Source organism: Wyeomyia smithii, chromosome 2 (genome assembly GCF_029784165.1).
Source record: "Wyeomyia smithii strain HCP4-BCI-WySm-NY-G18 chromosome 2, ASM2978416v1, whole genome shotgun sequence".
Lineage (NCBI taxonomy): Eukaryota > Metazoa > Arthropoda > Insecta > Diptera > Culicidae > Wyeomyia > Wyeomyia smithii.
In genome coordinates, this window is record NC_073695.1 from 276554216 (window position 1) to 276579515 (window position 25300).

A 25300-nucleotide genomic window follows, 5' to 3' on the forward strand; every position below is an offset into this window, starting at 1 on the left:
TTGTGCTCAACCAGGGAGAACAGTTTTAAATCATCTTCAGAAGTTTATTTTGATTTCTTTGTAGAATCTTTTTGTAAGTTGCATAAGCAAATTGCATAATTTCCAATCGCAGATGGTGTAATCTTGTTGAGCAGCTCTTAAACCAGTTATGATGTCTGTGTTTGGGGTTTCCCAAATAATTTTCAAATTTGTATGTTTTATTGAACTTTGATTCAGTTTTATATGTTGAAAACTTCATAGACAGAGGGTATTCCTTTCTAAAAATACATCGTTTCAGTAGAAAAGACCATGTTTTGTGCATCTCGTTTCCATTAAAATTTGTCTATTTTTACATCACGAGTAGAAACAGCTCAAGTTATTTTAATACTATATAAAACATTGACTGCATTTGTATTAACGTAACCCGTCGTTTCTGGCTATCAATGTTTCATGTTTCAAATCTGCCAATCTTACTGCCAACGGCTTTTTCGACATCAATGTGTAAACGAAACTCCTGGCTTATCACAGCATAGAAATAAATCACCAGCAGAATAATCTGCTGAAAGTGCATACTTTATTACTGATGCAGGAAAACTCAAACCGACGGAGGAATCTCGTCTCAACGGATTTTTGCTTGCCGTTGTTGCTTCGACGTTCGTTATCAGGAGTTACAATTCGGTGGACCAAATCCGTTCCGTTGCTTATCAGTCTTTACCTTACGTTTTTCAAGTTACGTTTCCGTGGAATAGCGTTGAAAAGCGTTCAATTTTGTGTACTGTATACATAAGTTTACCTTGTGTTAATGTGGGGTGATTTTTCATATCGCATTTTTTTTTCAATATCTTTGGATTGATAAACAGAAACGAAATAGAAAACCAGCATTTTGATATGAGAAAGGTGGGACAGAGCTTCTGGAAATTTCAATGCCTTCATAATTTGGTTAATATCTAAGTAAATACCGTTAGTAGCTTTTATAGGAAATGGGTTCTATACCAACAGCATAAGTTTACCTAAGTTTTCTTCGTATCTTTGAAAAAAATAAAGATAAAATCAAACAATGTTCAATTTATTATTGTTATCAGTTTTGCTGTCCGTCACGTAGCGTTGATGCTCAACATCACTGTATTAGACCTAACGATTTTCTCATCTCTTCAATGAATTTTTTCGGCAGAAATGTGTTATTTTATATTTCGAACTCGCCTTTTCTTCCACTAGGAAAAGTAAGACACTCAGTTGTTGTTAAATCAAAAAAAAGCAAGGTTCGTTTTTATCCTTCAAAACTTGAAAACAGGTTTATCATTGATTCAATATAGGTAGTGCAAATAACCAATTCTTCTGTGTCATATAGCCAAAACCCCTCAAAAAATCGCATCCAACGGTAAAGTTTAGTACAAACGAACCGTTCACTCGGTGGAGGTAGCTGGCTGGGAAGGTAGATAAGATATGCACTCGCTGATTAAATATCAAACAGAGCCATGAGTAATCAGCGATGTTCGGTAACCTGTTCCATTCGGACACTATACACCCAACATACTGAATAGTATTACGTATTACGAAGGGCGCTGGAACTTCTTCAAACATGAGTCAGATGCACGAACGAAAATTATTAAACGCAATAGTTATGTTGCTATTACTAGGTACGCTCTTTATTAATCGCGAGTTATCGATTTTCACTTTGATATTGTATCGATCTCCTATGTACTACTAGAATGTAGGCAATAGAGAAGAGCGAGAACAGGCGTAACGGTATTCTTTAGCCAATGTTGGTTTTTGTTCTGGTTTACTGGTCAATAAATATTTACAAACAAATGAATGCGATCTCAGGTAAAGGGATCAATGATTTCGAATTTTACTCGCTTATTATTCTAAAACAAACTTTTCTAGTGAAAGTTTTCAAAATATACAAACGAGAGATGACCTTTATACAAAAGAGACAACAACAGATGATTATGGGACCTAGGTTATATGAACAGCTGCGATGATCGTGCTTCCAGTGGCGATGATGAGCTACGATTTGATCTGGGAGGTCAGCTCGTAGGCCACTCCACCCCAAGCTAGCTTGTAGACTCTGGTTCTCCATCTGATGGCGGGGTTCCACAGGGCGTTGAAAAAGAGATACGGCCCACTGAGCTCTCGGAATACCCAGCCGACCAAGAAGGTGAACTTGTTGAACGGAAGCGATCCGTTCTGGATGATTGACAGTAGAACCCAGTCCGACAGGAACCAGAACAATGTATGTATGAGAAAGAACACTAGCGGGTTCCATCGCAGCAGGATCTTCGCTGCCCAACATGCAAATATTCCAACGATGATACACTCGGAAAGTGGTTCCAGCAAAATGGTCGTAGGAACCATCGCCACACGCAACTTGGCCCAGCGAGTAAGTCGCGCTTGAAAGCTGCTTATATCACAAATGCCGGAGTTCTGCCAAGCAGGCTGACTGCTAATGGTAAGCTTCCATCCGGCGTCGCTGAAAGCTTTTGCTAAGAAGAAATCTTCCGCTAGGTAGCAACCAAACGCTTGGATTCCACCTAATTCGTCAAGAACATCTTTCCGCATCAGGCAGGACATTCCAGTGTGGCAGATGATGCCAAGCAAGTCCGCACAGAGATATATTCTCGACTGCACTGTTCCGAAGTAGATCTTCTCGAAGGCGGCCGCAAATCCTTCCCTGTCGCAAACGAATGGCATCTGATGAACTAATCCTACGCGTTCGGTCATATGATTGACCATGTCTGTTAACGTATCAGTTTTCATACGAATGCCGGCATCGGAAATCATTACTAGCTCATATTTCGCCATTTGGTAACCTGGTGCTAGATTATTCACCTTTGGATTTACTCCGACGTTCAAGCCACCCAACAGAAGTGAAGTTTCTATATTCGGATACTTTTCCCGCAACCTGTTAACCACGTCGATAGCCGGATCATCCGAAGACTCTATACAGAAGAGCAATTCATACGTCGGATAGTCCATTAGGAAAAATGTCTCCAAATTGTTGGACAAATTAGGATCAACACCCATCAGCGGTTTCAGGATCGACACCGAGGGATACGGCACTTCACGGGGTTGATTAGTAGGCGTCATTTTCTTGTGCAGCTTCAGTTTACCGTGGATAATGGCCATAGCATGAACAATCCATTTGCCACACCAAAATATGAGAATTCCAATCGCAAGACACTCAACAATGGTGATCATTGTTGTCGGCATGATTTTACCATGATTACTTTCACTGCTGAAGTAAATTTTTCTTCCGAGCACTTGGAAGTTAACTGCTGAGTGACAAACAAAACTAACACAAAAGAATATTTGTAAACTCGATCGTTCACAGCAGAACCACAGTCTTCATAGATGTGAACACAAACGCACGCACGTAACAATTTCTCGCCCGCTCTTGTTGCTTTGTAATCCGATACTATTCGGTTAATATTCATCGATGATGCAGACAACGGCCGTCGTCATCGTCGTTTCGTGGTGTCTACACTTCTGATAACGCGTTCGGGAGTGCCAGGGTGTTGCAGAAGAAGGCATAGCGAGGAAGCATTCGCTGCTTCTGTAGAATTCCTCAGTCAGCAGTTCGTTTAAGCCCCGGGGTCAGTGGTTACGCACACATACGTACTGTGATTAGATTATTAGTCGGCACATGTTCCGAACCAGACGAGTAACAGAGTAATAGCGATGGGCCGTAAAAAGGGCTCATAGGTCAACCCAATTGGTTAATGTTCAACTACTTTCTGAAAGACAAAACAAGGAAATGGGAGAGGAGGAAAAAAACATTAGTCATTGCACAATGAACGATGACGTTTACATTAATGGTGACACATACTGCGGTATAAACATTTCAGGCGATTTTATGGTGACTTGTGTGTAAAACTTTTTCTACTATTCACTATTTTCGAACCATTCTTTACAATAATGATTAAATTGCTCTTTTGAACGCAACGTTTTGGTTTCGTGCGCGTCAGAACTATTAAAACGCAAGTGTGAAATACCAAGTTGTAAATGTAATGTAATGTTGCAACCAATCCAATCGGATACTTGTGAGCGTCAATGTCGGAACGAAACTTACCTTTAATAGTATCGGCCAGCAGCTTCCGGTCTAAGAGGATTTTCGCAGTAAACAGCAGGAGTTTCTGCAGCACGAGCACACACCTGTGCACTACAATTTGGCTCGTTCCTGTTTTTCCACCTCTCTTTGCGCTGCACGCAATTAAACTCAGACCATTTATTTGGCTTCAGCTCACTGACGTTGTGCAAGTTTATCTTTTTCCACGGGTATACGCAACTATCGCCACAATTCTGTTGCTGGATCTGTTTTCATTCAATGGATTTTGCCGAAAACTATCTTTTGATTGTTGCTACGTTTCTGGAAATCGGTTGGGTGCAAGATGTTACGGCGTCGAAAAATGAGTTGAAGATTTCCACCACCGCAGATTTCAATCATACACGCGACACACTGAACACATACACCCTCCTCAGATCCGAACGCTTCGATTGAACTGACAAAACTGTCAGCCAACTTCGAGTGTGAGTAGCACGATGAGAAACTCGAGAAACTGCGCTGTGACAGTGAGAAGTGGTGTACAGCGATGCCAGTCTTTCAGGTTTATCAGCAGCTTTGTATGCGGGACCAGCGAGGTGACAGAGAGCAGAGTAGCTTGATGGCGTCATATGCCTTGTTCAGACTACGCCGGATACCACCTGATATCGCCATATGATATCGGATATCACCTCGAGCGTTTACATTAGAGTGAGCTGAAATGATTTGACATTTGCTTTGGTAATTGAAAAGAGAAGAAAACAAAAATAGGCCAAAGCTAAAACAAGACAACAAGAGCAATGGGATTAGGATAGAGATGTCAGCGAGTTGGCTCGCACCAACGCGAACTCTCATATGCAATTGTCAACATGTGCGGGATGAAAATAGCCAGAATATTTCCTTTCTTTTTTCTCGCATGCAACGCGAAGTTCGAAATTAGTAGGGTTGCGTCAAAAGTCTTTTGGCCGTGTCGCCAACTGCTTGAATTGTGGTTATTATTGGTTTTCGAACATGATATCCGCGATAGCATGTAGCAGAGATGATATCCGTTGACAGCTCGATTGTATGGGATATCGCAGGTAATATGGATGGTGATATGGCCTTGATAGCACGAATCGCCTGATATCAGGTGATATGCGGTGTAGTGTGAACGGGGTAATAGACCTTCTATGGTACACACCTGGGAGGAAGAAACGGATACGAAGCTTTGTGAGTGTCAAAATGAACCAGAATGAGCTGTCATTGACTGTCAATTTGAACCAAGGCAAAAAAAAGCATTTATTTTGTTATGAGTACTGTTATAACTGAAAGGTAAAAAATATTCATCGCAAACGATTTTTGTATTTATTGTCATCTTACAAAATATTTTGGTTTATTTTCACGTAAAATAATAAATTTCATAAGCTTTCAGCAATAATCATGTTAGCGTACTTCGATTATTAATCTTGCGCTTTTCTGGATTTAAGGCTTTGGTTACAATTTCGAACACACTTCATCACGGTCGAATGTTGATTCTCGTTTCACAAAATGGTGAGATGTAGGATTGTAAAATTTTTGCAACTGCACGAAACCCCGAAAAATCTGCTTCAGAGGTTATGCTCTCGCACACATTTTTCACTTGCACTTTTCATTTGCACAAACACTCAAAATTCCGAAGGATCTTTCATACAATGGCAAATTGAAAAAACACAGACTCGAACAATTTGTGTTTTACAGACAAAATTGCAAACTCTGTATTCCTGATATTACTTAAAACTTCGTTTGAGTCATGCATGCGTTACAGCAAGAAGATAGTTACACGCTATCAAAAAAAGACGCATGTGCGTGTTCTCTGTTTTGAGTGTAATATTCGTTTCTTTCAACCAGATACACACTTGTTTTCGTCTCAATTGGTCGGTAATGTTTATATCGGTCACGTTCATGCACATTAGACTAAAAACTAACTAAAAATTAAATACGTTTTATATCAACTTTATATCATAAATTTAAAGCCCGAAACCGATTTTTGATTTTTTTTTGTCAAAAATGGCTCATGGAACACGATCATTAGCGCGTAAACCATATTCCAACGGTAGAGGAAATGCTTCGCCAACCCGAGCGTCTGTTCACCAAGATGGTGCGGCTCAAAACAGCGTCTGATCTCCATGTTAGGAGCGGCTGATCAACGTCCTGGTGGCAGCGTGGGACTCTAAACAGAGCTTACACGATGGTCTCCCGGCGAGACAGGGGGTGTGGAAGGCCCAACGAACCGGCCCGGAAAACAACATGTAACAAACAACGTAAGAGATAATACGGATCGGAACAATCGTCATGGGCCTAGGCAACGAAATAAGGACTACGATTGGAAACTTGGGACATGGAACTGCAAATCGCTCTGCTTTCCAGGATGCGACAGGATAATCTACGACAAGCTACATCCACGCAACTTTGAAGTCGTAGCGCTGCAGGAACTTTGTTGGACAGAACAGAAGGTATGGAAAAGCGGTTACCGGGCGGCTGCTTTCTACCAGAGTTGTGGCACCACCAGCGAGCTGGGAACCGGCTTCATAGTACTGGGCAAGATGCGCCAACGCGTGATGGGGTGGCAGCCGATCAACGCAAGAATGTGCAAGTTGAGGATAAAGGGCCGGTTCTTCAACTACAGCATCATCAACGTACACTGCCCACATGAAGGAACACCCGACAACGAGAAGGAAGCGTTCTACCCGCAGCTGGAGCAGGTCTACGAAAGCGGCCCGCGACGGGATGTGAAAATCGTCATTGGGGACATGAATGCTAAGGTAGGACGGGAGGCAATGTACAGACCGGTAATCGGACCAGATAGCCTGCATGCCGTGTCTAATGATAACGGCCATCGGTGCGTAAACTTTGCGGCCTTCCGTGGTATGGTAGTCCGAAGTACCTTCTTCCCCCGCAAAGGTAACCACAAATCCACCTGGAGATCACCCGACCAACAGACAGAGAACCAAATCGACCACGTTTTAATCGACGGCAGGTTCTTCTCCGACATCATCAACGTTCGTACCTACCGCAGTGCGAATATAGATTCGGACCACTACCTAGTAGCACACAGCATGCGCTCAAAACTATCGACGGTGTATAACACCCGCCGAAGTCGAACGCCGCGACCAAACATTGAGCAACTGCGGAACGCCGAGGCTGCACAGGAATACGCGCAGCAGCTGGAGGCAGAGCTACCCACGGAAGAGCAGCTTGGCGCAGCTTCCCTTGAAGATGGCCGGAGGAGAATCCGATACAAGGGCCCTGAATCCTAGAAATGAATGGTTTGACGGCGAATGCAAATGGTTAGTCGAGGAGAAGAACGCAGTACGGGCGAGAATGCTGCAACACCATACGAGAGCGAACGTGGAACGATACCGACAGACACGGAACAGCCAAAACTCGGTCCTCTGAAGAAAGAAGCGCTAGCTAGAGGACCGAGATCGCGTAGCGATGGAAGAGATGTACCAAGCTAACGACACTAGGAAGTTCTACGAGAAGCTGAACAGCTCCCGCAAAGGCTTCGTGCCGCAAGCCGATATGTGTAGGAGCTTGGACGGCAACCTCCTTACAGACGAGTGTGAGGTGATCGAAAGGTGGAAGCAGCACTTCGACGAGCATCTAAACGGAGATGCAGTAGAGCGCGAGGACGGTATGGCAACTGACCTTGGAGCACGAGCAGAAGACATCAGGATTCCAGCCCCCGATCTCCTGGAGGTGGAGGAGGAGTTTGGCCGGCTGAAAAACAATAAAGCTGCTGGAGTGGACCAACTTCCCAGCGAGCTGCAACTATCGGGCGATCACTCTGCTGAACGCCGCCTACAAGGTACTCTCACAAAAATTCTGCCGTCGACTATCACCTTTTGCAAAGCAGTTCGTGGGGCACTACCAGGCGGGATTCATGGGTGCCCGCACCACCATGGATCAGATATTCGCGGTTCGGCAGGTTATGCAGAAATGCCGCGAATAGAACGTACCCACACATCATTTGTTCATCGATTTTAAATCGGCGTACGACACAATCGATCGGGACCTGCTATGGCAAATTATGCACGACTACGGATTTCCGGACAAACTGACGCGGTTGGTCAAAGCGACTATGGATCGAGTGATGTGTGTAGTTAGAGTATCGGAGGAACTCTCGAGCCCCTTCGAAACCCGAAGAGGTCTAAGACAAGTTGATGGTCTCTCGTGCCTACTGTTTATCATTGCCCTGGAAGGTGTCATTTGAAGAGCGGGGATTAACACGAGTGGCACGATATTCCAAAAGTCGGTTCAACTGTTTGGTTTTGCCGACGATATCGACATTGTGGCTCGGACCTTTGTGAAGATGGCGGATACGTACATCGGACTAAAGGCTGAAGCCAAACAGATTGGACTGGTCATCAATGCATCGAAGACGAAGTACATAAAAGGATGGGGTTCACGAGAAGACAGTACTAACTTCCCACCTCGAGTTCAAGTTGGTGATGATGAAATCGAGGTGGTCAACGAGTTCGTGTATCTGGGCTCACTGGTAACTGCCGACAACGATACCAGCAGAGAAATTCAACGGCGCATTATGGCAGGAAATCGTGTATACTTTGGTCTCCGGAGGACGTTTCGATCGAGTAGAATTCGTCGCCGCACCAAGTTAACCATCTACAAGACGCTGATCAGACCGGTAGTCCTCTTCGGGCATGAGACATGGACTATGCTTGTGGAGGACCAACGCGCCCTTGCGGTCTTCGAGCGGAAGGTGTAGCGTACCATCTTTTTGGACTGCAGATGGAAAACGGAGTGTGGAGAAGGCGAATGAACCACGAACTGCAGGAGCTGCTTGGGGAGCCATTGGGGCATGTGGTAAGAATGTCGGACGACAGCCCGGTAAAGATGGTTCTTGAAACCAATCCGTCAGGGACGAGACGGAGGGGTGTACAGCGGGCAAGGTGGATCGATCAGGTGGAAGACGACCTGCGCACGCTACGCAGACTCCAGAGCTGGCGAACTGCAGCCATGGACCGAGTGGAATGGAGACGACTCTTACGTATAGCAAAGGTCACACCACGGCTTGGGACTGTTTGGTAAGGTAAGGTAAGGAACACTTTAAAAAACACAGCCACAAAACATTTTTGAAAATTTTTAAATGGCGGACTTCTGATGTGCGATTCTGTTTTGTCATATGCAGAAAAATTACCGAACAGTATCTTCTTCTTCTTCTTCTATCTTCTATTTATATAAAAGAGAAGTTTTGTATGTATGTATGTATGTATGTATGTATGTATGTTCCAGCATAACTCTCGAAGGCCTGAACCGATTTCAACCAAACTTGGCATACATGTTCTTTGTACAAAGGATGTGGTCATAGAAAAATTGGATAGGGGGAGGGGACACCCTTAAAGAAGGAGGGGATCAAAAGTAATAAATTTTCATACATAATGGAAACCTTTCATTGAAATTTGATGATTTTCGGGTTCTTGGTCATATTTGGAGGCCGGAGGTGGATGTCCAGAGACCGAAACATGATGTTCGATGCCATTTTCAATCCAAGATGGCGAGTTCCGGTTTCTGGGAAGCCATTTAAAGCTGTGGAAAACGCTCCAAACCCCCCAATGTTGGTATTTTCGGAGCAAAAATCACTCTTAAGAACCGGCTATCGGTTTCTGACGATACTTTGAAATTTGGGTTGCCGACTTCCGGTTTCTGGAAATCTGCGAAAATTAGTAATTGAATTATATACTTGGCAATATGGGTATTTTCGGAATCGGAATGACGTTGTCATACGAAAATCGATCATAGATTTCCAAATATTGGCCATTTTGAAACGTAGTGACGTCTGTTTGCAGCCGACAATCGGCTTTCGTGCAAATGTTTCCAGACAAGTGTTTCAAAACATCCAACCTGCTTTGATCCGTTTTTGGAACGATTTCTTGACATATTTCTTGCATAATTTGATAACGGAGAGTCCAATTTAGCGTTTTGGATGAAAAATATGTTTGGAAAAGTTGCTGAAGCTCAACTGTTACCGAATAAAAATTTAGTTAAGAGCATCGATCAAATAGGAAAAGAGCTCTCAAAATCCAGCTATTTATTTAAAAATAAGGTTTGTATGTATGTATGTATGTTCCAGCATAACTCTCGAATGACTGTACCGATTTTAACCAAACTTGGCATACGTGTTCTTTGTACAGAGAAAGTGGTCATAGAAATATTGGGTAGAGGAAGGAGCAACCCCCAAAGGAAGAGGGGGTCTTAATTTGTCAGAAAATCAAGTTTTTTCATGCATTATGGGAACTTTCTGAATGAATACAATAGTTTTTAGGCCTTTGGTCATATCTGGACACCGGAAATTGATTCCAGAGACCGGAACATGATGTCAAAAAGAAAGAGGGGCAGCTAACAAAGAGGGAGGGGGTCTAAATTTATAAGAAAATCAGGTCTTTTAGTGCCCTATGGGAACTTTTTGAAAAGGTGCGATAACTTTCATGCCCTCGGTCGGTCATGGCCAGAAGTTGATGTCTAGGGACCGGAATATGATGTCCGATGTTTTTGGCGATTTTTGGTTGCTGGGTAGCTGTATACAACTGTAGAAAACGTTTACAAACCTCCAAACATTGGTAATACCGGAACCAGGATGACCTTTAGGAAGCAGAAATAAAAGTCCAACGACATTTTTTAAATTCAATATGGCGACTTCCGGTTTCAGAATTTTATGAAAAAGAATATATGCTCTGCAATATGTATATTTTCGATATCAAGATGACGTCCAGAATCCAAATGTTCATCTCCGGCGTAAATTTTTAAATCTTGCATGGCGGATTACATTTTCTAGAAAGGTTACTAGAATACAGAAGAAGGCTTGGACGTAATATTGAAACGTTGTTTAGAAATCAATTTCGCGATTTCAGCATTCTGTCAAGCGGTGTAAAACTAAGTAAAATAGTTAACTAATGTCAATATTTCTAGAAAGAGAACTATGTTCAGAAAATGACGACACCCGTTGTCAAAGCTATTTTCAAGAAAAATATTCAAATACTCGCTGATATTAGGTTCATAGGTCAGAGCTAACTCCCAAAAACCGAAAATTGTGTCCGAACGTTTGGTATAGTGAGGGTTGTTTTTCTGCATTGGAAGTTTTTCAAAACTTGAGAAAAATGTAGAGATAGTCCCTGTGTCTCCAAATTGTTAATTAATTCATGAAGACTGATGTTCAACTATAAGGATGATATTGATATTGTTTACACAAAAAAGTAAAACGAGAAGACACAGCAAGCAATAATTTTAACTATCAGAGGTAAGCTTAGGCTATTGATTATGTAATTTCAGTGTAATTTGAGTTTATTGTAAGTTAATTGATACCGTCGAAGATGCTGATGAGGCAATCCATTTTCCAACGGAATTTTTGAACTCACTCGACCCACCTGGAATGCCTCCGCATCGATTGATAATCAAAGAAAAAGGTGGTATATAAGCAAGTTTATAACTAAAATAGAAATATTATTTGAAATGATGGGTTGCAAAAAATATATGGAAATTTAGAAAATTAAAGAAAAAGCAGAAATTTTTACACGAGCAAGGCCGGGTACATTCAGCTAGTAGTGAAATAAACAAAAGTTCAGTAAAACAATTGGAGGTTTTTCAGTCACATCTGGATAAGTGCTGATAGATCGTTAAATATTTACTGGACTATAAAAAGTGCAAAAAATATTTTAGTCTACCGAAGTAGTCAGGTTTTGAAAAAAAGTTGAATCTGTCCATACCTTTCGTCCAGAGAGCCAAGCACCGGGAGGGACTGAATACGTACAAAGTGCAGAAGGCTCTAAATCGTGACGCACGGTAAAATACTATGCGAATGTCACGGGCCCGGACGCAGCATTATTATCTCGTCATGGATGATGAGACTTACGTTAAGGCGACAGAACAAAATATAAAAGTGTCGTTTGCTCGAACAACTAATTGCAAATGTTACAGATATGCGATCATTGGCAGTGTACTGGTGATGATAAACAACGATAATTTGAGCAATTGGTATGTTTTCATTATGAGTTGGCAACTCTACAGTTCTCTATATTACAGAAGATTAATAAATAAATAAATAAATAAAGAATACCGAAGTTAGGTTAGAAAAAATTTATTGGGTAGAAAAATATGACTTAAATTACTAAACAAAGGGTAATATTGTCCTAATCAAACTTTTTACTTCCTTCTAGAACAATAGCCGCTTCTGCCGGTAGCATAACTGCGTTGCGATCCACGATGGTTCTGTAATCCGATTTGGGAAACGTTAATCAGGAGCATGGATGAAATAAGCGACACTTACCCATCCACATAGTTGGTTTGCATTGATGAAGTTATCACTTCAAACTGCAGCGGTAGATCGGAGAACACCTGCGATAGGTCAATGTTTCGTGACGATTTTGCAAAGTTCAAAACCACAACGACTGTGCTAACTTCCGCCAGTTCTCGTTTGTACGTGATCAAGTTTTCGTCAACTAGCTTAATGTCGAATGATCCTTCCCTGAGCGTGCGCTGCTTGCGTAATCGAAGCAAAGATTTGAAGATTTTCAAATGACTTCGAGGTGCTGACTGTTGCTGTTTATAGTTGACCGTTTTGTAGTTCGGTGATACTGGAAGCCAAGTAGTGGCACTGGTGGAAAAACCTGCACTGATCGAGTCATCCCATTGGAACGGAGTTCTTGCGGGATCACGGGTATATATTAGGAAGTCTTTGGGGCTCGAATTACAAGCGAACGGATCAATGGTTTTGCTCCAGGGAATATAAACATCCTCCAATGCCAGTTCTTCTCCTTGGTAAGTGACCGCAATGCCTGGTAAAGTGTTGATTGCGATTGTGTACAGATCAGCTCGTTCGAGTCCTAAACGTGATGCAAGTCGCTTATTATCGTGGTTTCCAAGCTTAAAATGAACAAATATAAAATGTTGGAATAGCTAATTCGTCTTGCATTGTAACTTACAACCCAATTGGGAACGCGATCACTTGGTACGGCATCGTAGAAACGCATGATATTGTCATAAAAATCCTTACCAGTGCTCTCTTTGAATGTGTTGCTTAACACCTCGAAGTTGAAGGGAACATGGGATCCCTCCCATTGCCCATTTCCGTAGTACCTGATGATGTTGTTCAAGGACGTATAGGCTTCGGTTAGCAAAACGAGATCATCTGTTTGGTGGGAAGCTTTGTACTCCTCCAGAACCGCACGCCACTGATACACCATATCGTAAGTTTCATCGAGGTTTCTTGTATGATCATGAACTAAATATGCAGGATTATCAGTATCATCTGTAAGGCCACTTTTTCCTTCATCGGGATAAACTCCGTTAACAGGAGTACTTTCGAACAGAAAAGGAAGAGCGTCGACTCTGAAACCGTCAATATTTTTGTCCAGCCAAAATCTTAACACGTCTTTCATGTATTCAACTACCTTCTGGTTGCGATAGTTTAGATCAGGTTGTTTGGCCACCATCTGGTGGAAATAGTACTCCTTACGTTTGATACTCCACGTCCACGCGCTGCCACGAAATTCACTGATCCAGTTTGAAGGGGGTGCCCGTGTACCGTTAGGTAGCAGTTTTCCTGGATGCCACACATAGTAGTCCGCATATTCAGGATCTTTTGCTTCTGATTTTTGGAAAAACTCGTGTTCATCACTGCTGTGATTTGGCACAAAGTCTAAAATCAACTTAAGATTTTGTTTTCTGCATTCTGCCGCCAAGTTTTCTAGATCAGCAATTGTGCCGAATTCCCAATGGATGTCCTTGAAGTCCGAAATGTCGTAGCCAAAATCTACCATTGGAGACTTGAAGATTGGTGACAACCAGATAGCGTCAATACCCAGTTCGTGCTTTAGGTAGCTTACTTTTTCCATTACACCACGTAAATCACCAACACCATCGCCATCACTATCTTTGAAGGATCGCGGATAAATTTGGTAAAAATTGGCGTTCTTCCACCATTGTCCGTTGGTTAAGGCTAGACCAGCGGCCAGTAATAACACAAATACTAGTGATCGCATTTCCACCCCGTTCAGTTCCGTGATTTACTAACGATGGCCAAACACTCGAGGTTACTTTTATACGGAGCTCATTATTTTTTCAACTTTGTACAAACAACGATGGTCTAGAGAAATGACATTAAATAAACATGCAAGCAAGCGATTGAAGTTCATGCAAACTCATGCCTCTCTGATATTCGCCATTAGATAATTCTGTCGTTCAGAGTCATCGGCGGAACTAGGGAGGGTCTCTATAAAAAGTCTCCTTCTTTTTTGATCTAAGCTCTATACCAAGAGGTCACCGTTACAGTCTCCCTGAGTGTGGGCAGAACTGTTGATAAACAGTTTCCTACCGGCTTTTAGGCGACGTTAGGTACTCAAACAGAGCGTCAGCAATTGTTACCTGTGATGTGATAATATGTGAATCAATCAGCTGTTTTTATAGTGATTCAGTTGGTAAAGTAGGTCATGTTATATTTTATTACTAAATTTGGCGAAGAACGAATCTATATTCGTCGCAGAGCTGTTTTTACGGTTAACTAGAGGTTAGGTTATGTTATTCTTACTTCTGCGAGAGCGTGAAGTTCAAATAGATTCACCTCTTTACCAAATATATCGAGCGTCATATCAATTACTAGCAGTTATAACCACGTTTACACAAAAATCATCATTCAGACCCCCATTCCCCTTTTGGACAAGCGTAGGCATTGATCAACACCCGCCCATAAAAAAATAAATATGGCAGGTTTAATATGCATGAAAACGCTCCGAGTAGCATACTGACTGAAAAAATTTTCAACAGAAAGTACAAAATAGATCATTTTAATTTAAGAAAATTAGAAAAACCCAATAGAACAGGAAAAATTGAGCTCACCTTACGTAAGGAAAAGGTCGAAAACTGCAATAAAAATTTATCCTAAATTTACGTCAAAAAATTACAATAAAACGAACACCGACAAACGACTAGTGTTCTGCTGGAAGTTGATGCTCGATTATTCGAATGGCGGATGAAACTCCAACGAGTGTATGTAGACTGGAATCGTTGCTGGGTACAGGAAGATGCCTAAACGTTAACCGATGCTACAACCGATGTCCACAATAGGATCACAAAGCTAACGAATGTGAAACCGATTTCGAGAATATATTGATCGTTCAGCATGGAGTTCAAATTGTCAAGTTATCAAAAAAGCGCAATAATGCCAGACAATGAATCGACTATTCCGTCTAGCAATTAACTAGACCCGCTGCCATCTCTGAGGAGGTGTTTCACCCGGTAGAGTTAGTTCGCGTAGCTCGTCCACCAGGACGCATTGCCCACAGTACTAAGGGAGTCCCTGAGCCACACAACCTTGTCCTGCTCCTCGATAAATCGTGTCGACGTGTTTGCTCAGCTCCAGATTGTTCTTGCCAACAGAGTCGTCCTGGTCCTACGGTCTTGGTTGGCGGTGAATCTCTCGTGGATCTTTCTCTGGCAAGTATGAGCGCCTTAGTACAGTCCATCTGACTAATTTTTTTTTACGTTTTAGCTGTGACCAGGCTTCGTAAAAAGATTGTGGTGCGACACTATACTGACAATAGCTACAGTGGCTGTCGGGTTATGTACCGAACGTACGGGGAGCAGGGAGAGTTGTGCAATGCAATGAGAGTCGAATTAGTTGGAAACTTGCTGTCATGTCATGGATATACAGTCATTTTCAGGAGTCTAGCTGTGCCAAACCGATTATCAGCAGTGTTTCTGGGCCCGATGTTCTTGTCAGCATCTCTTGATACCGGAACTTACTACACACGACATTGATGCGAATGTTTTTTGCGCTTACTACCAGAACGTGTTAGGTTTAAGGACTAAAGTATGCGACCTGTTGCTTGCATCTAGTGACTGCAATTATGATGTAATCATGCTCACAGAAACCGGTTTAGATGCCTGTATTGATTCCCTTCAATTTTTCGGATCTGTTTATAAAATCTATAGATGTGATCGTAGCGCGAGTAATACTAACAAAGGTATTTTCGGTGGGGTACTGATTGCCGTTACTCAAAAGTTCTGTAGTTCGTTGATAAATTTAAGCCGTGGTAGTTGTATTGAACAAGTCTGTGTTATTGCTGTTATTAAAGGCACGCAGTTCTTGCTTACTGTAGTCTACATCTTTCCCGATAGAAGCAAAATTGTTAGATTTATTGACGAGCATATCCTGTCAATGCGCGAATTATGTGACAAAGGTTTTCCGAACGACAGAGTTCTCATTTGCGGTGATTACAAGGAGGAGGAGGAGAACGGAGTACAATTTGATAGTTCTCTTCTGTTTCATGTTGCTAGTGCTGCCATGATCGATGGATTCGATTTACTGAACTAGAAACAAGTCAATACACTGCGTAATAATCAAGGGCGAGTACTCGACCTTGTTTGCTGCCTCTCAGAACAAGAAATCTTGGTGCATTTGACTTTAGCTGCGCTGCTTTCCGTTGATCCTCCCCACTCTTCACTGGAGTTACTTTTACCCATCCCGGTTTGTCCCGGTAATGTTCCTGCGGCTGCTGTTGGTATGGCACATCTTAACTAAAGTCTAATCATTCTTGATGCACTTGCTGTACATTTTTTTGTGCTGAATTGAGTAGCTTTGTTGGACGTTGATGATTTGACATTGCGGTTTTGCGATGCTATCTGCAGTTGGCTGGACGATAATCTGTCTCCCTTGGTTCATGCTTGGGGTAATGGTGAGCCGCGAAGTGCAAGTGAAGCGTACCGTAGCCTGAATAGTAGGGTGGGACAAAAAATAAATGTTAGCTCTCATGCACTTTTCATGTTCCTTATGGCTCCCATAACAACTGTGTAACCTTAAGATCGATCGGTGAAACGCCCGATTTTTAAAGTTTCCATACGATTTTATATGGGAAAATCCACTTTTTCAATACTTTTTCTCTAGAGATGTCAAGTTGGCTCTTAAAAAAATATCAATACATGATATTTGTAGGAAATTTTCCTAGGAAAAACTCTTCTGAAGACCGTAAGGCAACTTCTGGCAGGCACTTCGTACTATAAATTTCCCCTTTCACGGGCAACCCGGAGCGAAAGAAGAGCGGCTTTGACATCCCCTTCTCGCTGATTATCAGCCACAGCAGCATCTTCTTGGAAAACTTGGTGTGTGAGGTAAATTTCACGTCGGAGTTCACTTCCTTCGTGGGAGAAGTGAAATACGAAGTACTCTGCCAGTCGTTGCCATCCAGGGTGAGATAGGTCTCGTCGTCCATCGCCACTGCCACGTCGTGATTCACCGGGAAAATCGACTTGACCATCTTATTCAACCGCTGTCGCTGCGTCATTGCCTGCAGCTCCGAGACCAGTGGACGGGACTGTCGCTTCCTGACATGTATGTCCATGTTCTCCAGATACTTTTTCACTGTTTTACCGCATGCACCAACCTCCCGGCCAAGTGCACGCAGCGATTTACCCACTTTTCCCTCGGTCTTTCTCTTCAGCATCCTTTGAAGCTTCTTGACGCTCAGGGTCGTTGGCCGTCCGAAATCGGGCTTTTTTTCGATGCTCTGACCGTTGTTCAATGTGTCAAGATGTTGTAGATGCCGGAACGGGCATACCCGGCGTCCACAAAATGCCGCACGATGTCCGTTTTTGACGCGTTCTTTGAACGAGCACACTTCTGAACGGAGTAGTTCCACTTTTTTCGCCATCACAGTTAGAGTTTGACTGATAGAGCTGCCAAATTATTTTTTGCTAACTCATGGGTTACTATGATTGCTGATGCTTTATGAAGAAAAAATTAAGATTGATGATGCTTGAGTAGTTTCGTGGGTGCGATCAAAGGTAAACTATTGAAAAATCGACAATTTTTGTTCATTTTTTACCGCAAACGTTACATGATCAAAGTTCAGCTGAAAACCAGAAATACAGCTTAAGAATTGATCTCAAGTTAGCATCAATTAACTTTAAAAATCAACTATAAACCAGAAAAAATATCAATCTTAAGAAAAACTATATCAAGTTTAATTTGAAAAACTCTAGTAAATGTGGCTTAAAAGATCTGAAAACACTTTATTAAAATAAAAAAAACGATGAATTCTAAATTCAGCTTAACCCGTAAAGACCCGGGACGGAACTTTTTTTTAGAAAATGGTCGTTCTCAGCGATGCTGCGGCCGATTTGAGTAAACTCGGAATATTATTCAAGGGGAATAGTTGCTCTAAGTTTTAGTAAGGGTGCCACCCCTCTGAACCCCTCCCAGTTTATGTGAGACCCAAATATGTCTGTGCCTTTTTTATTTTTTCCTACTGATTGAACAAACGCATGGATTTATCATACGTATCAAATGTCCTTTGCATCAAATTATGTCGAGTAGATGAAATACGATTAACAAAAGTAAATTTTGAAGTTACCAAATTATTTCAGTGCAAAATCACATAACTACGTATTTTCATAGAAAGTCAAAAAAGATGTTCTACTGAGGGAGATTGTAGCTGTGTCCTTCAAGTTTTCTACTCTACATTTTTAGAATTAGGTCTTCTAAGTCCAAATATGTTAAAAGATTCATTCTAGCATATACAGATTTTGAGAAAAACAAGTTTCAATTCACTAAAGTACGAATTTTCATGGAAATTCGATTTTCTCAGTCTCTCACAGTAGGTTTCTATTTTGTTTTTCCATTTTTCAACTTTACATTTTTAGAAAAAGGTCTCCTGAATTCGAATATGGCGAAAGATTTATTCTGGCATGAACAGATTTTGAGAAAAACAAGTTTGAATTCACTAAAGTACGAATTTTCATGGAAATTCGATTTTCTCAGTCTCTCACAGTAGGTTTCTATTTTGTTTTTCCATTTTTCAACTTTACATTTTTAGAAAAAGGTCTCCTGAACTCGAATATGGCGAAAGATTTATTCTAGCATGAACAGATTTTGAGAAAAACAAGTTTGAATTCACTAAAGTACGAATTTTCATGGAAATTCGATTTTCTCAGTCTCTCACAGTAGGTTTCTATTTTGTTTTTCCATTTTTCAACTTTACATTTTTGGAAAAAGGTCTCCTGAATTCAAATATGGCGAAAGATTTATTCTAGCATGAACAGATTTTGAGAAAAACAAGTTTGAATTCACCAAAGTACGAATTTTCATGTAAATTTGATTTTCTCAGTCTCTCACAGTAGATTTTTGTTTTATTTTTCCATTTTTTAACTTTGCATTTTTATAAAAGGTCTCCTGAATCCAAATATGGCGAAAGATTTATTCTAGCATGAACTGATTTTGAGAAAAACGAGTTTGAACTCACTAAGGTACTAAGGTACTGACTAAGGTACACTAAGGTACACACTAACACAAACGTTTTGCGGTGCCAGTGCTCACATCGATTTTTTTTATCTTCGTTGGTTTGGTTAGTTATTCGTAGTTCCGACCGTAGTCTCCGTATAAATTGTCCAAGAAAACAAAAAAAAAACTCTATCGTCCGCTTTATTTACTCTAAAGACTAATCACAAGCCACGTGACTCTTTTTTTTGTTTTAAAACTTGAAAGGCTTTAATTTTTTTTTTTCAGTTCGTATATTTCTAAACCAACCCGAGATTCCGTATGGTTTATAAATATACGAATTCTGCTCTATGCTATGAACCAAAACTTTGATACCGAGTTGCTGGTATCTAGTTAGATACAGATATAATTACTTGTCTAAGACGTACATACTTTGATAGTTTTAACCATGTTTCACTCAAAATCTGTTCATGCTAGAATAAATCTTTCGCCATATTTGAATTCAGGAGACCTTTTTCTAAAAATGTAAAGTTGAAAAATGGAAAAACAAAATAGAAACCTACTGTGAGAGACTGAGAAAATCGAATTTCCATGAAAATTCGTACTTTAGTGAATTCAAACTTGTTTTTCTCAAAATCTGTTCATGCTAGAATAAATCTTTCGCCATATTTGAATTCAGGAGACCTTTTTCTAAAAATGTAAAGTTGAAAAATGGAAAAACAAAATAGAAACCTACTGTGAGAGACTGAGAAAATCGAATTTCCATGAAAATTCGTACTTTAGTGAATTCAAACTTGTTTTTCTCAAAATCTGTTCATGCTAGAATAAATCTTTCGCCATATTTGAATTCAGGAGACCTTTTTCTAAAAATGTAAAGTTGAAAAATGGAAAAACAAAATAGAAACCTACTGTGAGAGACTGAGAAAATCGAATTTCCATGAAAATTCGTACTTTAGTGAATTCAAACTTGTTTTTCTCAAAATCTGTTCATGCTAGAATAAATCTTTCGCCATATTTGAATTCAGGAGACCTTTTTCTAAAAATGTCAAGTTGAAAAATGGAAAAACAAAATAGAAACCTACTGTGAGAGACTGAGAAAATCGAATTTCCATGAAAATTCGTACTTCAGTGAATTCAAACTTGTTTTTCTCAAAATCTGTTCATGCTAGAATAAATCTTTCGCCATATTTGAATTCAGGAGACCTTTTTCTAGAAATGCAAAGTTGAAAAATGGAAAAACAAAATAGAAACCTACTGTGAGAGACTGAGAAAATCGAATTTCCATGAAAATTCGTACTTTAGTGAATTCAAACTTGTTTTTCTCAAAATCTGTTCATGCTAGAATAAATCTTTCGCCATATTTGAATTCAGGAGACCTTTTTCTAAAAATGCAAAGTTGAAAAATGGAAAAACAAAATAGAAACCTACTGTGAGAGACTGAGAAAATCGAATTTCCATGAAAATTCGTACTTTAGTGAATTCAAACTTGTTTTTCTCAAAATCTGTATATGCTAGAATGAATCTTTTAACATATTTAGACTTAGAAGACCTAATTCTAAAAATGTAGAGTAGAAAACTTGAAGGACACAGCTACAATCTCCCTCAGTAGAACATCTTTTTTGACTTTCTATGAAAATACGTAGTTATGTGATTTTGCACTGAAATAATTTGGTAACTTCAAAATTTACTTTTGTTAATCGTATTTCATCTACTCGACATGATTTGATGCAAAGGACATTTGATACGTATGATAAATCCATGCGTTTGTTCAATCAGTAGGAAAAAATAAAAAAAGGCACAGACATATTTGGGTCTCACATAAACTGGGAGGGGTTCAGAGGGGTGGCACCCTTACTATAACTTAGAGCAACTATTCCCCTTGAATAATATTCCGAGTTTACTCAAATCGGCCGCAGCATCGCTGAGAACGACCATTTTCTAAAAAAAAAGTTCCGTCCCGGGTCTTTACGGGTTAAAATGGTTGAAGGCTGATAAAAATCTCTGACGGCTGGAGAAAACCGACAATGGAAATAATGGTTTAAGGGGCCGTTCAATAATTACGTAAGCAAATAGGGGGGGAGGGGGTGTGTGCAATTTTCTTACGCTATCTTACAGGGGAGGGGGGGGGGGTGAATTGATTATCTTACGTAAGAAAAACATTGTTAATGGAATTATTAAAAAAACCATGTTGCTGAAAGTATGGATGGTAAAATTCATAAAAAGAAAATTACGGAAGGAATATTAACTCGAATTAAGAACAAAAGAGAAAACGGAAAAAGTATATATAGTAAGATCTTACTAGGGGGGAGGGAGGGAATAAAAAAATCTTACGATGTCTTACAAGGGGGGAGGGGGGGTCTAAAAAGTGGAAAAATATGCTTACGTAATTATTGAACGGCCCCTAAGACGCTATCTAGTATAGGGAAAATTAAAATAAAATATGATCATTATTTGGTTGAGAATACTTTTTCGGTAAAGAAGAAACAAAAAAAAAATCATTCAAAATTATATAAAATAATTAAAACAAAGTTTATAAAAAGTCATCTTAAAAAAAAACTCGAAAATACCTCTGTCAACAAAAGAAAATACAAGAAAAAAAGAAATATATCTAATTTTGCCTTGAATTCTTGAAACGTGCTCGACATGTCTAAAGAATCATTGAAAAAACGAAGAGGCCAAATTTATCAAAAATAGAGCTGACAACGACTCTAAACCAGAACAGCTGAAGAATTATTCTTGCAGGCCAGGCAATTCAAACACCATTGAACTGGAAAACTTTTAAAGTTTCATTTTCTGACCACGAATGTGGCTTAGGTCACCGGATGTGGAAAATATTCCTGAGTTCCGGTAGACATGTAGGCTGTGGATATTTTTCATCCGGAGGTCCCCAGAGGAACCTGTAGTAGGGGACATTTACATTTCTGCATAAAAAATAGCGAGCGAGAGGGGTCGGACTGTTCATTGAAAGATTCCTGATAAAAAAAAAATCCTGAAGATAGAGGTGTTGCACGCTTTATTTGAGGCAGAAATGTAAATGTCCCCACTAGTGGTTCCTGCGGGGCATCTGGATCGTTCCGGGAGTGGCCGACGCAGTTTGTATTCCAAAACATGTCTTTTGGTTGATTCCTGATAAAAAATCTTGAAGATAGAGGTATCGCACGCTATATTTTGATGCACAAATTTAAATTCTCCCACTACAAGTTCCTTCGGGGCATCAAGGTTGTTCCGGAAGTGGCCAATAAAGCCAATATTCAGAAATATGTTTTTGAAAGATTCCTGATAAAAAGTCCTGAAGATAGAGGTTGTCGAACGCTTTTCTATGCATTAATATAAATGTCCGCTACTACTACTACCTCTGGGGACTTTCGGATGAAAAATAGCCATTTCTCGACGAGTTCCTGATCTTGATGAACCATTCGCTTCAATAATGATTTTGTCATCTATGCCAATAATGCAAATAAGCATTTTAATCAGGTGACCCGTTACCAAAACCATCTAAAAATTATCAGGTTTGACATACCTACCGGAACTTAGCAATATTTCCTACATCCGGTGACCTAGGCCACATTCGTGGCCAGAAAATGAAACTTTCAAAGTTTTCCAGTTCAATGGTGTTTGAATAAAATTTTGACTATCCCTTGTATATTTTTCTGGCAGATTTTCATGCTTTTGGGAAATAAAATCGTGTCCACGTGGACATTATCATTACCCCTCTAAGTTGTCCACGTGGATCATTAAAGACCTCTTATGTACTTGGAAGCCTTCAAGTTTGTCCAATTGTAATGTAATTTGCATCTTATAATATAGTGAGGGAATAATTATCTGAATCAATTATTGTTATTGGTCTTAAGTCATATAAAGTTCTTTGAATGAAACTCTTGCATAGTTGGTCAATAATGAGAACGTTTCAGATGAAATAGTAAGATCAAAACTCAAGCAGAAAATGTATTTCCAAAAGATGCGTCAGTGGTTCGTAGCCCAGCAAAAGTTGCAACTACCAATACTGAAGAAATATTTAAAACTAGTCATGTTTCGCACTTCCCTCTAGAACGATGGCCGCTTCTGCCGCTAGCGTGATCGCGTTCCGATCCACGATGGTGCTGTAATCCGAACGAGAAACGATCATTTACAGAATATGAATGGAATTAACGAAACTCACCCATCCACATAGCTGGTTTGCATCGAGGAAGTAATTACTTCAAATTGCAACGGTAAACCGGAGAACACCTTCGGTAGGTCAATAGTTTGGGATGTTTTCGCGAAGTTCAAAATCACAACGACTGTGCTAACTTCTGCCAGTTCTCGCTTGTACACGATCAAATTTTCATCAATCAGTTTCATGTCAAACGATCCTTCCCTGAGCGTGCGCTGCTTGCGTAATCGAAGCAAGGATTTAAAGATTTTCAAATGACTTCGAGGTGCTGACTGTTGCAGTTTATAGTTGATCGTTTTGTAGTTCGGTGATACTGGAAGCCAAGTGTTTGCACTGGTGGAAAAACCCGCACTAGTTGAGTCATCCCAATGGAACGGAGTTCTTGCTGGGTCACGGGAGTATATCATAAAATCTTTCGGGTTGGAATTACAAGCAGCCGGATCAACAGTTTGGTTCCAAGGAATGTAAACATCCTCCATTGCCAGTTCTTCTCCATAGTACGTAATCGCAATGCCAGGTAAAGTATTCAACGCAATGTTATAAAGATCAGCGCGTTCGACTCCTAAACGTGAAGCGATTCGCTTATTATCGTGATTTCCAAGCTGAAATGCAAAATATGTGAGACACTAGAATGATTGAAATAGAAACTGTACTTACAACCCAATTTGCGACGCGATTACTAGGAAGAGCATTCATGAAACGCATGATGTTGTTATAAAAGTCTTCGCCGGTACTTTCCTTGAAAGTGTTACTTAGAACTTCGAAATTGAAAGGAACCTGTGATCCCTCCTTTTGCTCGCTTCCATAGATTCTAATAATGTTGTCCAAGGATGTATAGGCTTCGGTCAATAAAACAAGATCGTCTGTTTTATGAGATGCCTTGAATTCCTCTAGTACCGCACGCCATTGATACACCATATCGAACGTTTCATCGAGGTCTGTAGTATGATTGTGGATTAAATATGCAGGGTTATCAGGATCGTCCGTGAGGCCACTTTTTTCTTCATCTGGGTAAACATCATTCACTGGAAGGCTTTCGAATAAATACGGCAGAGCATCGATTCTGAAACCGTCGACATTCTTTTCCAACCAAAATCGTAACACGTCTTTCATGTCATCGACCACCTTTTGGTTGCGGTAGTTCAGATCTGGTTGTTTAGCCACAAACTGATGAAGATAGTATTCTTGACGTTTTTCACTCCACTGCCACGCACTACCACGAAATACGCTGATCCAGTTCGAAGGAGGTGCCCGTGTACCGTTTGGTAATATTTTCCCAGGATGCCACACATAGTAGTCCGCGTATTCCGGATCTTTCGCTTCTGATTTTTGGAAAAACTCGTGTTCATCACTGCTGTGATTTGGTACAAAATCTAAAATCAACTTTAGATTTTGTTTTCTACACTCTGCCGCCAAGTTTTCCAGATCAGCGATTGTACCGAATTCCTCATGGATGTCCTTGAAGTCTGAGATATCGTAACCGAAATCCGCCATTGGAGACTTGAAGATTGGTGACAACCAGATGGCATCAATGCCAAGTTCGTGCTTCAGGTAGCCCACTTTTTCCATCACACCGCGTAAATCACCAACACCATCGCCATCACTATCCTTGAAGGATCGCGGGTAAATTTGATAGAAATTGGCGTGCTGCCACCATTGTCCCTTGGCCAGAGCTATGCCAGTTACTAGCAATAAAGCAAACACTAACGATCGCATTTTCACGCCGAACTTCGTTCGACGTTTTACTACCCATGCTTTTATAGAAAAGTTCGCGCGCTTTAATAATTGAAATATTATATCTTCCCAAACAATAGTCTAGAGAAATAGCATTAGATGAACGCTTAAAACCTATGACACTTTGACGCTTGTGACAGAGTTGATAAATAGG

At 40.6% G+C, this 25300-nt stretch overlaps 3 protein-coding genes across 3 annotated transcripts; all 3 read right to left on the reverse strand.

The window, feature by feature from the left end:
* Positions 1-1598: 1598 nt before the first annotated feature.
* Positions 1599-4491, reverse strand: LOC129721496 (ceramide glucosyltransferase). Its single transcript, XM_055674149.1, has 2 exons — positions 4049-4491; positions 1599-3713 (listed from the first exon to the last, which is right to left on the reverse strand). Exon 2 carries the CDS (start codon positions 3187-3189, stop codon positions 1987-1989), a length of 1203 nt encoding a protein of 400 aa, XP_055530124.1. The 5' UTR covers positions 3190-3713; positions 4049-4491; the 3' UTR covers positions 1599-1986.
* A 7630-nt stretch (positions 4492-12121) lies between these two features.
* Positions 12122-14091, reverse strand: LOC129722578 (probable maltase). The gene is made up of 3 exons (XM_055676156.1): positions 12973-14091; positions 12318-12913; positions 12122-12259 (listed from the first exon to the last, which is right to left on the reverse strand). Exons 1-3 carry the CDS (start codon positions 14029-14031, stop codon positions 12181-12183), a joined length of 1734 nt encoding a protein of 577 aa, XP_055532131.1. The 5' UTR covers positions 14032-14091; the 3' UTR covers positions 12122-12180.
* Positions 14092-22756: 8665 nt separating this feature from the next.
* LOC129722542 (probable maltase) lies at positions 22757-25206 on the reverse strand. Its single transcript, XM_055676053.1, has 3 exons — positions 24070-25206; positions 23419-24014; positions 22757-23359 (listed from the first exon to the last, which is right to left on the reverse strand). The coding sequence occupies exons 1-3, from the start codon at positions 25126-25128 to the stop codon at positions 23281-23283; spliced, it is 1734 nt and encodes a 577-aa protein (XP_055532028.1). The 5' UTR covers positions 25129-25206; the 3' UTR covers positions 22757-23280.
* Between the last annotated feature and the right edge of the window lie 94 nt (positions 25207-25300).